At 38.0% G+C, this 18,310-nt stretch overlaps 1 protein-coding gene across 3 annotated transcripts in view; it reads left to right on the top strand.

Annotated features, from left to right (window-relative positions):
• Window positions 1-18,310, top strand: part of usp6nl (USP6 N-terminal like) — a 62,892-nt gene that overhangs the window by 30,483 nt on the left and 14,099 nt on the right. For all 3 annotated transcript variants that reach the window (XM_084407767.1, XM_084407765.1, XM_084407766.1), the window contains 4 exons: window positions 6,848-6,921; window positions 12,440-12,522; window positions 13,613-13,652; window positions 14,577-14,657. In XM_084407767.1, coding sequence (XP_084263893.1) covers window positions 6,848-6,921; window positions 12,440-12,522; window positions 13,613-13,652; window positions 14,577-14,657 — 278 coding nt within the window. The remainder of the gene's footprint in view (window positions 1-6,847; window positions 6,922-12,439; window positions 12,523-13,612; window positions 13,653-14,576; window positions 14,658-18,310) is intronic.

Here is an 18,310-nt window from a genome sequence, read left to right as displayed (position 1 = left end):
TGTCACTGTAGAAGCATTGCAGCAATAACCACATGAGATTGATCTGTCAAACGTTCGATTTGTTTTTCGACCGTGTGCGCCCTTGGTCTCTGCTCCATCTTGTCTTTCATTACGGATAAAATAAGGATGAAATGATGTATGAGTCAAGGGGAGAGAACAACAGGTGGGAAATTAGCGTGTCACCAATCAGGCCTGACATTACAGTCACACACTTGCACTCTGATGAGAGAGAGAGAGAGAGAGAGAGAGAGAAGATGGAGGCAGAAAGCGCAATGAGTCTCTGCATGCTAATATCTTCAGCACGCACTCATTGTGTGTATGTTGCACAAAATGTATTTAAATGAATGTTTTTGGCATACATAATGCATGTAACTCCCTGTTAAGCATTTGTTTTGTCATGGTTTAGAAAAGAAAATACTATTGCCATTTATTTTGTACACCATTTACTAACAGCTAGTGTGAACTAAATCAAATGTAGCATTACGTTTGGCTGCTTTTTCTTTGTTTTTACTAACCAAGGGGACAAGTGGAAATCATTTTAAATAGTGTTGCTTTTTGAGGTTTGATTTTAACAGTGCATCTTTTCCACCGTGGGCTGAACCTGACGCTGTGAGTCGAATGATGGCTTGTGGCTAAAAGTCGCCCATGTACAAGTGAGCTGTAATGACAGACACTATTACAGGGTTGTGTGTATGTGTGTGTCTGAGAAGTCCAGACCATTCATTGACATCACATGCCTGAAAATACCACAACCACTCTGAGGAAGATCTGGGTATTTTCACCATAAAGAGAGGTGGAGAGATTGAGAAAGGCAGAAGGACATTCGACAGGAAGTGTGGGAGAAAATAGAAATCAATAAATTCCTAAAGTGTTGATAAAAATAGCTGGGGAATGTCTGCCTGACTAACATCCCTTTAGAACTGTATGATCTTTGTTAAATGGTGTCAGACAGTGTCAGCATTAGTGTGTGTGTGTGTGACGAAGAGCTGGACGGCTCTTGAATCTGAGTGGAATCGTCTGTGAAGGCAAAGATGCCAGAGTGAAAAAACGAACAGAACATGCGTTACTCTTAGAGACTTACAATAGAGACTAGTGTGTGTGTGTGTGTGTGTGTGTGTGTGTGTGTGTGTGTGTGTGTGTGTGTGTGTGGTTTACTTAGGCTATTGTCCTCAGTACACAAAAAAAAAAAGAACATTTGAATAATCTAAATAACCTTTTTCCCACAATATGTGCAATGGAAAGGTTCTGTGGATGTTAAAGATTCTTCATGGAACTATCAATGCCAGTAAAGAACCTTTATTTTAAGAGTGTTGATAAACATGTTTAAATTAGGGATGTGTGTCACGAGACTAATTTCATTAACGTTTTAATGAACATTTTGTTACTCGAGCAATTCAAGCAGCAGGAACAACTTTTCACTTAGAAATTGTGCTACAGAAATGAGTTGCTCAGCTCAGAGTTTTCCACCAATTTTTGTTGTTGTTGTTGTTTTGTTTTTGTTTTTGTTTTTTTGTGGGCTTATTGAAACTGACGGTCCTTCAGCTCCCCTCGGCCTCATGGGATAGTACAATATCCAGTGGACGTACACTTAAGAATCCCAGTGGACGTAGTACATCATCCATTTCTTTCGCTTATATTTCATCATGAATACTACATATTTGCCATACTGCTTTTGGCACACTGAAAGTGTGTAGGAAATTGGGAATGATCCCCGCTGCATCAAAGTGAGAAGCTAACTTTTGAGTTTCTCGTGCACATATCTGTGAGTATTTAATAATATTAGCTGTGGCAGGTCCCATTTCAAAAAAAAAAAATGCTGCTGTTTTTCCTTCATAATTCACATTAATTGTATTTCAGCTTGTTGCAGTATCTGTGCTCAGCAAATTTTCAGGGAAGATGAGCTGTGATTTCTTCACTCTTATCCTTGTGAAATGAGCTCTGTTAATCTGACAAATGACCATTAAGAGGGATTGAAATGGTTCTCATTCTCGTGTACGACGTCTCTTCCGCAGAGGCCTCAGAGAACATTCGCTCATCTCTAAATACGCTTGTGCTCATATACGCTCAGCGTGAGCTGTCAGACTGATGTATGGAGCATGAACGAGAGAGTGCTGAGCTGAAACATGGTGCTGAGTGAATGCTAATAAGCCATGGAGACCCTAGAGCTTTAAAGGGGTCATATAATGGTACATGAACTTTTACAAGTTGATTGTACTGAAATGTGTGTTGGCAGTGCCTGTACACAACCATCATAAAATGATAAAAATCCATCCAGTGTTTTTTTTATTTTTTATCTTCTTATATGTTTTCCCCATCTCAAATCAAGCCATTCGTTTTTGTGACGTCACAAAATCGACGCCCCTCCCACAATTGTTGATTGACAGCAGCGTTTCAACACAGACCCGCCCTCGCTCGTGAGTGAGCTGTCAATCATAGTCCGCGTGGTCATTGTTGATACGCTGGAGCACTGTCTATGAGCAGAACACTAAGCGATTGTGGTGTTCTGTTCTTGGGTGTAATAAGGAACACAGCAGTCATTTTGATGTTCCTAAATCCGAACTGTTGAAGACGCAGTGGCTGAGTTTGTTTACGAAGGGAATATTCCCCACGATCAACGTCAATGTACTTGCGCGAATCATTTCACACACCAGACTGCTTTACAAACGAGGGTCAGTAACGTTATAAAGCTGGTTTTGCTAAGAAGCTGCTCCTGAAAAAAGGATCGGTACCAACTATTCGTGTTCCTGCTGCACCTCCAGAATAACTGAAGTGAGTAACGTTTTATTAACCTTTATATTAATATTTATATTAATCTTTGCAAATCGCTTGCTGCACGCTTCACGATGAATGCGGCTGTTTACACTCAGGGTACTTTACGGCATGTTTTCTATGTACGTTCTCAATATAATTCATAATCCCACGTTTATAATGAACAACGCGTTATGGTTATTGTGTTATTGTGTTACAAACGGTCAGAGCCATATATATATCTCTATATGGCTCTGCAAACGGTGTACGCACAGAACAGAGGGGCGGGGTGAGCAAAGCTCATTATCATTTAAAGACACATGCACTTAAACGGCGTGCTGAAAACAGAGCTGTTTTTGACCAGGTAAAATGAGTGTTTTCTTACAATACTAATGAGAATTTTTAATTAAAGTATATTACAAACTTTTAATTTAGACCCTAAAGAATCATATTAGCTTGTACAAAAATGGCATTATATGACCCCTTTAACACCATCAGCCATGGAAACTAACATGGAAATATCCTTTACTGGTCTCTTCTCTTCTCATCTTTTCTCGATTTGTCTCTCACGTACATCTTTCATGTACTCTTTTCTTCTCTTCTCAATATATTTTCTAACATCTCCTCTTGTCTCTCATATACTCTTCCTTTCTCATCTCAGCTCATATCTCACATAGTCTTGTCTTGTCTCATTTTGCCTCAACATGCTTATCTCTCATAGTCTTGTCTAATTTTTTTTTTCTCACACATAGCCTACTATCTTACTCTTCTTTCCTTATCTTCTTCTCTAACATAATCTTGTCTCATCTCGTCTCTCATATACTCTTCCTTTCTCATCTTGGCTCATATCTCACATAATCTCATCTGGTCTCCTCTCATCTCTACTCAACTTTTTTTGTCTCATCTCACATAATACCTTCTCTTGCATGCTCTCCTTTGTTTCTCGTAATCTCTTTTCTTCTCTTCTCAATATCTTCTCTAACATATCTTGTCTCATCATATACTCTTCTTTTCTCATTCCGGCTCATTTCTCACATAGTCTCATCTGGTCTCTTCTCTTCTCATCTCTACTCGACTGTTTTTGTCTCGTCTCACATAATACCTTCTCTTACATGCTGTCCTTTGTTTCTCATAATCTCATTTTTTCTCTTCTCTTCTCATTTCTTCTATTCAGTTCTCTTCTTGCTTTGTCTTTCAAATTCATATTTTTCCTTGCATGATTTAGTCTAGTCTTGTTTTCTCACACACTTTGTCTTTTTCCATCTTGTTTTGCCTTGTGTCATCACGCATTCTCTCTTCTCACATAATCTCCTTGTGTCATGCACTCTTTTCTTATCTTGTCTCGTATACTGTCTTCTTTTCTCACATATTATTGTCTCTTGTCTCATCTCCTCTCTCACTTACTCTTTATTTCTCATCTCGGCTGATCTTGTCTCTTCTCATCTCTCCTGTTCTCGTCTTGTCTCACATACTACCTTCTCTTACATGCTCTCTACTTTTCTGTCTCATCTCATTTCTCCTTGTCTTGCATCTTTTTGCATAATCTATTCTGTTCTCTACTTGTCTCATCTTTCATATACATCTTTTCCCTCTCATGATCTTGTATCTTCTCTTCTCATTTTGTCTTATCTCATATTATGTCTCATCTTTACATGCTTTTTTTCTCATATTTTCTCTCACATTCTCTCTTCTCACATAATCGTTTCTTGCATACTCTCTTAATTTCCCACATACTCTTCCTTTCTCATCTTGGCTCATTTCTCACAGTCTTGCCTCTTCTCGTCTTTACTGTTCTTGTCTCGTCACACATTTCTATTACATGCTTTTTTCTGTCTCATAATCATCATCTCACATACTCGTCTCATATCACATTCTATCTCCTCTCATGTAGGTTCTTCTTTTATAATGTTTTCTTCTCTCTCACATAATCTCATCTCCTCTCATTTTGTCTCTTGTATTTTTTTCTTTCACATACTATTCTATTCTCATTTCAACTAGTTTCTTCTCTGATATCTCTTCTTTTCAATTCTTATAATGTCTTCTTGTCTCGTCTCTTCTCGTCTTGCCTTGTGTATTCTCACCTAGTCTCTTCACTTATTCTAATCTTAACTTCTCTTGTCTAATCTCATTCACTGTCTTTTCTTGTCTCATGTTAACTTGTCTCATCACATCTCATCTGCTCCATGTGCTTCTATTTTCACTCTACTTGCATCTGTTAAATACACACACACACACACACTCACACACAAACAAGCACCATCCTTCCATAAAAATTCCATTGGCTTTAAAAGCCTATTCATTCAGAACTGAGACTCTGGCTGGCTTTGACCCAAGGGCTGAAAGCTGGTGGAAGCCTGTGTAAGTAAGTGTTGCCTGCAAAATACGCTCAGAAAGGGAACCAAGCCAAACAGGAAGTGGCAGCGTTAACCTAATTCCTGGAGAGGAAATGATTGGCCACTACGTGCGCAGGTTGTAATTTCATTGGCCGGCTGCACGTGAAAAATAGATGTGTTTGTGCACTAGCAGAAGGACACATTAAATACACAGTAAACCCAATCCTACATCAACAGCCACCACAGCAGAACTCTTCACGGGAGAATGTTTCCATCTGATTGTGTGTCTACACACTTCATAGACAACATCAAAGTCCAGGCTGGGATCCAGTAGGATGTTTTATTGCCCTCAAACACACACTTTTCTCTTATCTCACTCTGTTTCTCGAGCTGTGCTGCTTTTGTTGGAACGTCCTAGGCTCGATACAAGTTAAGCTCTGTCAACAGCGTCTGTAACATGCTGTCAAATGCCACAGAAAATCATCTCAGTTTGTAAAAATAAACACAGTTGCTTTTAGTTTAATGCTTTTAGTGCATGTGCAATTCAGTATCATTGGAATTATTTGGGACAATATGTTCTGGAGAGTATAAAAGCAGAAATTTGATGCTTGTGTTTTTGGAGAAGAAAAAAAACAAACATATTTTCTTCACACCAATGTGGGTTACTCAAGGGATAGTGCACTCAGAAATGAAAATTCTGTCATCATTTCCTCACCCTCATGTTGTTTCAAACCTGTTGGGCTTCTTCTGTGGATTACAATATATTTATGATATATATTATATAATGATATTATATAATATATTTTGAAGAATGTTGGTAACCAAGAATCTTTGGTGGCCATTGACTTCCATTTTTATGGAGTAAAAAAACCACTTGAGATTTCTCAAAGTATCTTCTTTTGTGTTCCGCAGTAGAATAAGTCATACAGGTTTGGTACGACATGAGGGTGAGTAATTATGACACAACTTTAATTTCTTCACTTTTCAAGGCTTTTGTCATCCTTTTAGTTATGGGACAACTTATGATTATTTAACAGTACTTTGCAGATAATTACAGAAAAAGTTACCAGGTATACATGGTCATGACAGGAGTTGAAAGACTGGATGTTTGCACAGACATCATATTATTAACATGTATAATATTTATTTACATCTTATCGCTATGCTTTCGAAAAATTTTTTAACGTTTATTGTGTTGTAGTTCATCTATCAAGATGACAGACAGCATTGAATTGACTGTTTAAACAGCCTCTGATTTTATTTTTATAAACTGTCAATATTCTTCTCCTCATAATACAGATGTACTGTACTTAACACGGAACCTTCCTATAAAAGCAGACCCACGTTGTTTGCTTTAGATGTGAATGACGCACTTTGCCCTTGAGAGCCACATATTGGCTCAGACCTATTTGAATAGCCACTTGTTGCTATGCTGTAGTGGCTAGAAAAGAGAGAGAGTGTGTGTGTGTGTGTGTGTGTGTGTGTGTGTGTGTGTGTGTGTGTGTGTGTGTGTGTGTGTGTGTGTGTGTGTGTGTGTGTGTGTGTGTGTGTGTGTGTGTGTGTGTGTGTGTGTGTGTGTGTGTGTGTGTGTGTGTGTGTGTGTGTGTGTGTGTGTGTGTGTGTGTTAAAGTGCAAAGAAGGTCCAACTTATTTTTATTTCTGTAAGCCAGGCTTATTACTGAGATGATTCACGTACTGGACGGTGAAAATTGCAGCTAATTGGTCTATTTTTTTTTTTTTTTTTTTTTTTCTGTTTCTCTTTCCAGCGTCTAATTCAGAGCAGGATGCTGCAGTGAAGTTGGAACAGGAGCGAGCTGAGATACTCGCCAAATATGACAAGGTGAGAGAAAACAGCCGTCATTCACTCACCAGCCAAATACCCTCCAATACACTTCCAAGAAAAACAGTAACACAACAAACACATACTCTGATCCAATCAGAATCCTTCCACCATAGTTCACAACCTGCGCACATCATGTTCGATGTGCGCGTTTTCTTTGGGAAGAATCTCTGTAATCTCATCTGCAACACTTTGCTGAAACGTTGTCTGTCTGATGTTAGAAAGATTGGTCCTGATTGGTCAAAAGGGTGCTCTAGAATTGCTGAAATATGTAGCAGGCATGATGTGAAACACCTGTTCCCCAGCTGCTATGTATATCACTTATGTTGGGAGGCTAACTTTTATCCCAAGTTAACATCTGGCATTGTATCTTCATCCATGCTTTCCAGAAGATACAATCGTTAAAGACATGTAGGTGAAGTATGTTGGCTTACAAGGAAGGAAGTGGCCTTAAAAGTGAAATGAGGCTGTGATTATATGTGGATTAATATGTGGTAATAAATACTAAGAATATTATGTGGTAATACACATTAAGAACATTATGACTTCACCTGTCCCCTTTCTATGATTAATGTGTGTTTTCACTGAAAGCTTGTGTAAGGTCTCATGTTTTTTCTCATGAAATCTCTCAAGCATGGCCAGTTTGTTAATTGATAGTTTAAATTGAGTGTAATCTGAGCACTCATTAGGGAGCTCTAATTCTGTAACGTGTCTGTTAATTGGATTGTGATAAGCTCCCTTACGCAGGGATTCTCCTCTCAACTCAAGAGAGCACAACACCTAACAGGGCTCTAGAGTGCGACCAATTTGGTGCACCTAACGTCCTTGCATCCGCTGCCTCTCCACGAACGAAGAGTTTGTTCTCCTTTGACGGAACTCTCACTCATGGTTGGATCATATCGTGGTCTAAACCGATCAGAGACAGAGATGGGGCGGGTCTTTGCCTCTGATTGGCTGTGGTCCAGATATTACTGTAGGCCTACACTGGCGACCTGAGGACCAGAGAATCAGTTACGGCAATCAGCATCAGCAAAATAAACGCAAGAAAACGGACGACGAACAATGAAAAGAAATAGACCCATAGAGAGTTTTTTCTTTAAGAAAAGTAGGCCTGTTCCCCCCAACACTCTCCCCGGTCAATGCTCCGACAACAGCCCAGACATGGAGCTACTTCAGCCACCAGTCTCCCCAGTCCCTGGTAAGATGCCAAGCCCTGGTCCTTCGTCGGAGATGGCATCCGACTCAGAGACGGAGGTAGAGACTCAAAATAAAAAGGGAAAAACATATACATTTCGTAAAGACTGCTAGACCGGTTTCCCTGGTTAAGGTTTAATAAGGTTTAATAAGAAAGAGAACATAATGTTCATCAACATTTATTGTAAAGAATGTGGCCAGAGCATGGCAGGGAACAGTGCATTTGTAAGCGGATCAACAACGTTTCGAATCGAAAAAACACTCTTCATTTCGTGATAAGTGTGTGACTGGCCCCTCTCCTGGCTGTATTTCAGCTATCTGGTCCTCAAAACAATCAGAGATGATAATAAAATTTAACGTCGCCTATAACATCGCAAAAGAAGAGCTGCCATTCACTAAATTTAGATCGGAAATTATTCTGATGAAGAAAAATGGATTAGACCTGAACCCGTCGTACAGCAATGACGTTGCATGTGCCCAATTTATTGGGGTAATAGCCGACCCATAAAAAAAAAAAAAAGACGACTGTTGCCATCACGAATTCCACATACATGTAATCTATGATCGACGGTGACACAGACATTTCCACGAAGGAGTGTGTGATTGTCTACAGACGGATCTTGAGGAGAGGGAGAGTTTTATTTTTATATACAGTATAATTGTGCAAAAAAAAAAAAAAAAAGCATTTACCTACACCTTATTCTTGTTTAAAATAATTTACATAATATATATGAATGTATATGGAGCGTGATAAAAAGTTGACCTTGAAATTGTGGCGTTAAAGGCGACGCGAGCCGAGGAAAAATTTGCCTAAATATAAAAGTTAGGCGCACCAGTGCAACCAAGGCAAAAAGTTAGTCTGGAGCCCTGTCTAAACTCCATTACAGTTTTTATTTAGTTAGTTTTTGTTTTGTTTTACCCTCTAAAATGTACGTTTTAACATTTCTACTCCCTGAATTCTTGCATTTTTGCACAACTTGTTCCAAACCTGTTTTTTGTTTTGTTTTGTTTTGTTTTGTTTTGTTTTGTTTTGTTTTTGTTTTGTTTTGTTTTGTTTTGTTTTGTTTTGGTTTGGTTTGGTTTGTTTTGTTTTTGTTTTTGATAATGAAAGTAAAAGAGGACTGGCTCGAGAATGACCAAAACACCATAAAAGTAGTGCATGAAAGATTCATGTATTATGTTTTTCAGAAGCCATACAACAGGGAGAAACAGACTGAAATTTAAGTCGTTATTCATTGAAAATCTTGACATCGGCCCCAGATCTCTCGTGGACTCTCATTGAGAGGTTGCGATGTCTGATTTGTTAAGAAATAGTTTCTCTTCAGTCTAATTTTTGGTTTTATAAATTAGTTGATCCACTTCACAAAAACAGCCTGGATGTTTTGTTCCCGCACTGATTTAACTCACTGATTCATCCTTACAGCATTGTGTTGAAGGGGATTAATAAAGAGCCCAAATTCCTTAAGAAGTTTTGTTGTATCCAACAGTAACAGTTGGACTGTCAACACAACAAATCGCTCTCTTAGAAGATGTGTCCTAAATCCATCCCCTCCAAAGCATAGTTTTCACAGCCATCCAAATAGCGCATCTGCAACAGACTCTACATTATGTATATTACGGAACTCATTGTTCAGGCTCTAGTTTTGGGTGTTGTCACATTTTACAGTAACAGAAGGGAAGTCTGAATGCCACTAAGCCAGGTAGTGATGTCATTTAATGGTCACTCATTGTTTAAATGTCAAATGTTAGTCAAATATCATAACATACAAATGTAAACATGTTAGTGCATGTAATATTGTTCTTGTCAAGTCAAGTCAAGTATATTTGTATAGCGCTTTTCACAATACAGATTGTATCAAAGCAGCTTCACAGTATTAAATTAAAATAATACAACAAGGTTTGTTTCTAGTGGAATTTATTGATAAAATCAAATTAGATATCCCCAGAATATGACAAACCTGACAAAATTGTGAGGTCATTTTGTCAGGTCTAGAGGGATGAATAGATGCAGAAAGACATGAGAGAAAACAGTGGAGGAGGGGTGCGCCCTTGGCATGAGTCGCAGGCCGAAATATTTCCCACAGCCATGCGTGTCACTGTGACATGCCATCAGATTATCATATCCCACTGTAGATTTATGCCTGTGACACACGAGAGGGTGAGACGGAAAGACAAAGTGTGTGTGTGTGTGCCCTTGATATGGCTTCTCTCTGTGCCAGATAATAGTTTGTCTCTGATTTTCGATTTCCTTCATACTCTTTCTTTTTTATCGCTCCTGCCGATTGATTCCTCCCGTTCTTTTCTCGTTCTCCAGGCCTCCCAGATCTATCAAGACCTTCACATTTGCTTTACATTTAAATTTGCATACATTTTCTTGCCAAAGTAACAAAGTGCACATGTTGTTTATTGCATAGTTAGTCATTGGCTTGACAGTTCAATGGCTTTTGGGATGAAATTATTTTGTTAATGGGTAGCGTGCTTCACCTTTCTTTTCATATGTTTTAGTGACACATTTAAAATGTGAATAAAAAAATGTCATTAGTCAAAAAGTGCATAGTGCACACTAATTATTGAAAATATTTATTTATTTAATTGGTTAATAACAATTTTTATATGGGCCATTTATCAGTTATATATGGAAACTTGCTTCCACCACATAATAAAGCATCTTAAAAGATAATTGCAACTTTTTATCTCACAATTGCGAGTTAACATCTCGCAATTCTGACTTTATAACACACAATTACGACTTTATGTCACGCAATTCTGAGATAAAAAGTCAGACTTGCTAGATGTAATCGGTAACCCTTCCTTTTACAGTCCCCTAATTACTAGGTATTTACCTGGTAAATATATGGTAAGTTATAGTTGGTTATTGGTAATTACCACAGGTAACAAGTATGTAAATGCAGAGAAACTACAAACTAATTACTAAGTATTTTCCTGGTAAGCATATGGTAAATTATAGTATTTTAGTGTGTAATTACTTAAGGTGATTAATATTACAGAGAAACTACCAGGGGAAAAAAACACCACTGTTAAATATCAACTCAACAAAGGACTGTGTACTTGTTACCTGTTTAGGCTGGTAATAACTCAGATTTAATTGTGTACTTCCTCAGAATGTAGGCAGCCAGTTTTTAGAAACACCTCCAGTATTACCCATCAATTCAAGTTAGGTTTGTAGTTATCCTAGGGTTATGTTGGTAACAGTCCATGTTTATTTATTACTATCTTGAAATGAAGACGGTAGTTTCCAATAAATGACCTTGTCGTACATAGTTGTTGTTCATCGCTACACCCATTTATAGAGGGTTTATCAAATAATTTACCTTACACTTACCTGGTAACTACCCCGCAGGAACAGTTTTCCCTAATGTCATGGCACATCTTAAATACTGGGTATGTTCTTGCAAATGTTTTTACAATTTACTCAGTAAGTAAAGTGCAACTGTACTGTAAAATTAAGCCTTGTTTATTTCCATGGTATTACCGGAATTGTACCATATAACCTGATCATTCCCTATAAAATCATTTAGTTCAGTTAGAGAACAGACACTACAAGATTTAATTTATCACGAGAGTAAAGAGCTGACTGACAAGATGATGGAGCATTTGGTGTAAAATCGAAATGTAAAAGCGCCTATTGAATTTGTCATTGTACTGTTTTTTTGTTGTTGTGTGTTTCATCAAGAATTATAGGCTATTGAACAAACCATTCAGGCAATCCGGCCCTGAATTGGCGCTAATTTGAAAGCGAAACTAAAATGCGCACGTGTCCATGGGCGCAGAGCGAGCGTTTTCAGTTCATTACTATGGAAAAACACTCGCTCTGCTCCGCACCATTATGAATGCACGTGCGGACGCGCGCATTTTACTTTAGCCTTCAAATTAGCTCATTTAAAAGCCCCTGCCGGTATTACCGGTGTTGTCACACGTCGATTAACCAGTGGGAAAATATCCTCACCGTCACTTCTCTAGTGTCTATGTGTGGTCAGAACATGTGTCTCTCCGTGGTCCATGTGTCTCTCTCCTTTCGTAAACACACTGTTCTTACTCAAGGATGAACTGTTTCTGCCAAAGGCGCCTCTCTCTTTATTTCTGCTCTTTGTATAGTTTATTTGTGGTGTACTGAACCTGTCCACATTCTGCCCACCCCTCATTATGTACCTGCCTAAAATATGCATGAACAGCAAATTCACAGATCATTGGAGCCAAACACTTTAAGAACTCAAGCCTTGAGCAACTCAACACACACACATACACGCTAAAACTATGTCTCAACTGATGTGTACTCACTGCTTTGTGTTATTTGTGCTTTCAGGGTAAAGAAAGTGCGGAGGTGGCGCCGTGGGAGGAGACCAATTTTGATCTGTATAAAGCGGTGGACCGCTTCGGATTCTTGCAGTAAGAAATGTGCATTATTCTGTTCTGTGAGATCTTACACTTTAGTGAGGAGATGCAGGTACTAGAGAAAGCCAGCAGAGTCAGAGCGCTCCCTGAAGCCCTCTTATCTTGTTGTTTGTCTTTTTCTTTGGCCTGTCCTGTCTTCTCGGTTCTCCTCTCTTCTCGGCCTGGCAGGGAGGTTTGTGGTTTACCCAGGCCCCTTAAACAGCAGTGCCCTATGCGATATTTATAGGGTGCCACATGTGTCTGGCAGATCAGGACTCTGTAATTGCAGGGGTGAAAAAAAGGGGAAAAAAACCTGGAAAAGTACAAGGAAGCAAACTGAGAGATAGATAGACCTAGCTCAGGAACACATGCCAGTGTGTCTTATGATTTTGTTTTTTGTTTTGTTTTCTGTTTGTTCTGTATTTTAAGGGTTTGTTTGTTGTTGTTGTTTTTTTTGCTTGTTTTTTGTTCCTTTGCTTTGTTTGCTTTGATCTTACACCTTTGTTCTGCTCTTTTGTTTTTGTTTGGGCTTTGTTTTGGGTTTGCTTTGTTTAGTTTTTCTAAAGATCTCAATGTTTGTTTAAAAAAAATACCACATGAACACGTCAATAATTACGCTAATTCTGATTGGGTTAGAAAGTTAGAAAGTTGCTGCCTATGTAGACAGAAAGGAATCTCTCTAAGGTTTGGAACAGAGCCATAATGTCATGTCACGACTTCCCTGGGTTTCCTCATGAATATCCCAGATCAGATCCAAAATGGCAGCCATTTCCTGTTTGGTTAGCTGACTAAGATCTTGCACTTTGAACGGTTTCAGGGGTGGGGGTCATGAGGGCATCATTACCAATTATGATGTTTATTTATCCAGCTATGTTCACTTCCTGTGGAACAAAGTAATTCCTTTTTCAGTAATACATGTGAGAAACCAAGATTTGACGTCAGCAGCAGAAACCAGTGTATGATTTATGGATGCGTTTTCTGTCCCTGCATGGCCGTCATGTTATGTGAAAAGTGGACAGACATTAGTAGCTATTTGAGAGTCCAGTGTAGTCTGACTAAAATGTGTATTTCTTTTTTATAATAAAGTGTGTTTTGTCTTTCACAGTGAGGATGAGCTTCCAATGTATGACGTAGTGGAGGAAAAGGTGAGTCTAGTGCTCTGTTTGTATCCAAGGCACCAAAATGGTTCAACTTAAACTTGATGTATTCATTCTGCATCTGTGAAAAATAGAACCAAGATCAGTAGGATGAGGAAGACACTTTAAACCTATTTATCAACACATTTGTGTGCAGTGTTTAGGCTTTATTAAAAAAAACTTAAAGTAATGGAGCAACTAAAAAATAAAAAACATGCAGTAAGTCTGACTGAATTCTGTTTTATGTAGATTAATTTCCATTTGGATGCAAGTATGATTCCCCTTCCCATGTAAATTAGATTCCACATGAATCAAGTTTGTTGTCATTTTTCATGTCCATAACTCCCGAATTTTTTTTTGTAATTGATCACAGTTAAAAATAAATACTCACTATAGTAACCCAAAAATCGCTGTATTTCCAGTGTAGAGCTGCAGAATACATAACATATAACACATAGGAACGTCATTGGATAAGAAAACAAAATAGCCATTCATTTTACAGAAAGCTAGGGCAACTGTGACGACTTCATACATCCACTAAAATGTTCCTCACCACTTGGTTAAAAGTAAATATAAAAATGACTCTGACAAGTGATTCAGATTCAAAATTTCTTGATTTCTTTATCACACATTTATCATGCAAAAAGCACTTAAAGTGTCAGGTTATAAAGTGGAAATGAGCTCTAAATTGGAGAAACGCAGAAACATTGCTTCCCCAGAGTCCGTTATGTTCTTGTAGAGAAAATATCTGAAATGTGTTTTTAACGGGTGGCCTCCTAAATTTTAATAATGCTGTTAATTTAATACTGCTTTCTAGATCTCTCTGAAATCCATTTTCATCCAAGTCCTCTCAGTGTTAAACATTAAACATTAAGGTATTGTTTTGTCTTTTTTTAATTTATTGTAATACATGTGTGCATTTTGTCTGTTTAGCATAAGCATCTGGAATTGGAGAGAACGACAAAATGGCTGAAAATGTTGAAAAGCTGGGAGAAATACAAGAACAGCGACAAGGTGCGTGTCCTTCATAAACAGACCGTAACTCTGAAGGACTTTGAGAAAGTCAGTTTCTCAGTCTTTCATCTCATGCGTGTGAATGGCCGAAGTTCCCTTTGGCTGTCTCTGTCCTGTGTATTGGGCGACATTGGACCGGTCCCCTAAGAAAACCACTGTCCTGCTTCAGCTGCACAAAATCTGTCTGTGTCTATCTATATTGATTGGACATCTTCAGGCGGCTTGGTGTGTTCAATTGCATTTCTGTCCACTAACAGTGTCTGGTGTGAAATGAGAAATCTTCATACTGCCTGAGGTGGAGCGTGACCGTTGTGCAGTTTATTACTCTGTGTAGAGCTAATCACTGCTTCTTATTATTAGTCCAATTGGTTCAATTACACTGTGTCTACACCAAGCAAGAATTAGCACGAAACAATGCATCAAAAACACAACAAAGCATTCCTGTATTTTTTGCACTCCCTCTAAAAAGTGATGTTAATTCTTATTTAGTATATATTTGTCATTTTGTGTTAAAAAGAAAAAAATGCAACAGTGTGTCCAACACAACATGTGTTAATTTTCATCCAATCATCCAAGCGTCACTTTGTGAGCCGTTATTCTTCTCCACAAGCAAATATCCCCGCGCTCATCATCATCAGTGGATATCTTCCATTCGTGGAGGTAAGAAAAGTGTCTGTATTTGGCTTTAGATGTTTACTACAATGTCTTTTGTGATAATTTGTAGATGTTCGTCGAGGGGCATTTTACACATATATGCGCTAACTTAAAGTTATAAAAACGTTATGCTTTCTTTTATTCTTTTTGTTGTGTGTGGAATCGCTTCTAAATAGTCAACGGCACATTGTAGCCATCTCTCTCTCATTGAAAACTAATTGAGCTCACGATTGCAACGTATAGTGTAAAATGCCCTAAGAAGTTAACATTATCTGTATCCTAAGTTTTTCTTGGCTTTCTTGCTAATGTTAGATTGCTATATTTGTTATGTGTATAAAAAATTAATGTGTGTTATTTGCACTCTTGCAGATTTGAATGGAAGACGCCCCTGAAGAATTTGTGGCAGTTATTGACAGCTCACCATCACTTGTATGCTCTGCACTCGAACAAATATGCAAATACAAATGATTAATGTTAAAGATGCTGTCGAACACCACTTTTTTTTTCTTTTTCTTTTTTTTTAAAGGACAATCTTTATTAATTGTTAACTCTTCAGAACAATTTCACTCATACAATATTGTTAATGTTTAAATTAAATACATTTTTGAATAGTGACTTTATGTAAATGTAGCAGATTTCATAAATTGTATATAAACTACATGTGAGTTTGTTGTTTCATTACATACAAGTCTTGACACAAAAATAGTACATAACTATAACAGTAGTGTGTAGAAGATTTCAACATTCTGTGTTAATAACACATTACAGATATGTGTGTGAGATGATTGCTATGCATTTTATTTGTTGTATCAACTGTTTTTATTGTATTTATGCTATAATATTATCAGTATTTGACACATAACCTGTGAATGCACTTATTTCAATTATTTATTTATTTATCTTTTTTAGGTTTTTTTTTTACATTTAAATAATAGTTTTTCCCAACTTGTTAAATTCAAATATTTGTGATTTTTTTTTTTGTTGTTGTTATTGCAATATTTAAACTGAATATGATAAAATAAAAATTTGCTTGGATAATATTTAAAAAAAAAAATGAAAGGAGTTTTAAATAGAGTATAAAATTGCTTATTGTAGGACATCAACTTTTCAAAAGTATTTCATTTCAAGTACCCATACACAGCTGTAGCAATACTAACATTATGTATAAAATTGTTGCGCGGTTCTATAGAAACCTGGGTTACAGTATGTATGTTATAATAGTAGGAAGGACAGTGACACATTTCACCATTGCTAAAGTCTAGCTCAAGCCTGATTGGTCTGTTGTTGTGAACAAGCAATAAGTACACTTATTGTGGAAATTGCTGATGATATTATAGTCATAGGGATTATTCTGTCAACAATGGAAATTATCTGGTGATCTAGATTTGCATGTTGGCCAGAATTAATATATATATAAATATTAGTCTGAAGTGATTTGGCAAATTTTATTTCCCATGATATGAGGTGCAAGGTCAGTACCCAGCCTGTTCTTCCTATGCCGACTGACTGAGAACTCGCAGGATAGGTCGGGGTGACGTACACTCTCTTTAATCACCAAGTGTCAAGTGTATTATTCCAGACAAATCCCACCCGGTTCATGTCCTGTTTGACCTTCAGCCGTCTAGCTCATGCTATCATTCACGTTCCCTCTTTTTGTTTATTTGTTTGTTTTTTAGTATCTGTCCTGAGCCATGATTCTTGCATCTTTAACAACTGATTTTCTTAAATTGTTTATATGACGAACAATTCATCCACATAAATATTGTTTCATCATTTGTAAGTATTTGATGTTTAGTCGTGTTATTAAACTGCCCATTATGTTTACTACACTGTGGGTAAATCATCTAGTTTTATAATCCTGTATAGCAGGAATGCTCAAACATTATGTATATATGTACACTCACCTAAAGGATTATTAGGAACACCTGTTCAATTTCTCATTAATGCAATTATCTAATCAACCAATCACATGGCAGTTGCTTCAATGCATTTAGGGGTGTGGTCCTGGTCAAGACAATCTCCTGAACTCCAAACTGAATGTCATAATGGGAAAGAAAGGTGATTTAAGCAATTTTGAGCGTAGCATGGTTGTTGGTGCCAGACGGGCCGGTCTGAGTATTTCACAATCTGCTCAGTTACTGGGATTTTCACGCACAACCATTTCTAGGGTTTACAAAGAATGGTGTGAAAAGGGAAAAACATCCAGTCCTTTGGGCGAAAATGCCTTGTTGATGCTAGAGGTCAGAGGAGAATGGGGCGACTGATTCAAGCTGATAGAAGAGCAACTTTGACTGAAATAACCACTCGTTACAACCGAGGTATGCAGCAAAGCATTTGTGAAGCCACAACACGCACAACCTTGAGGCGGATGGGCTACAACAGCAGAAGACCCCACCGGGTACCACTCATCTCCACTACAAATAGGAAAAAGAGGCTACAATTTGCACGAGCTCACCAAAATTGGACAGTTGAAGACTGGAAAAATGTTGCCTGGTCTGATGAGTCTCGATTTCTGTTGAGACATTCAGATGGTAGAGTCAGAATTTGGCGTAAACAGAATGAGAACATGGATGCAGGCTGGTGGTGGTTGTGTAATGGTGTGGGGGATGTTTTCTTGGCACACTTTAGGCCCCTTAGTGCCAATTGGGCATCGTTTAAATGCCACGGCCTACCTGAGCATTGTTTCTGACCATGTCCATCCCTTTATGACCACCATGTACCCATCCTCTGATGGCTACTTCCAGCAGGATAATGCACCATGTCACAAAGCTCGAATCATTTCAAATTGGTTTCTTGAACATGACAATGAGTTCACTGTACTAAAATGGCCCCCACAGTCACCAGATCTCAACCCAATAGAGCATCTTTGGGATGTGGTGGAACGGGAGCTTCGTGCCCTGGATGTGCATCCCACAAATATCCATCAACTGCAAGATGCTATCCTATCAATATGGGCCAACATTTCTAAAGAATGCTTTCAGCACCTTGTTGAATCAATG

This window comes from Rutilus rutilus, assembly GCF_951802725.1.
Source record: "Rutilus rutilus genome assembly, chromosome: 4".
In the NCBI taxonomy this organism is placed as follows: domain Eukaryota; kingdom Metazoa; phylum Chordata; class Actinopteri; order Cypriniformes; family Leuciscidae; genus Rutilus; species Rutilus rutilus.
This window is presented reverse-complemented; position numbering and strand designations above follow the sequence as displayed.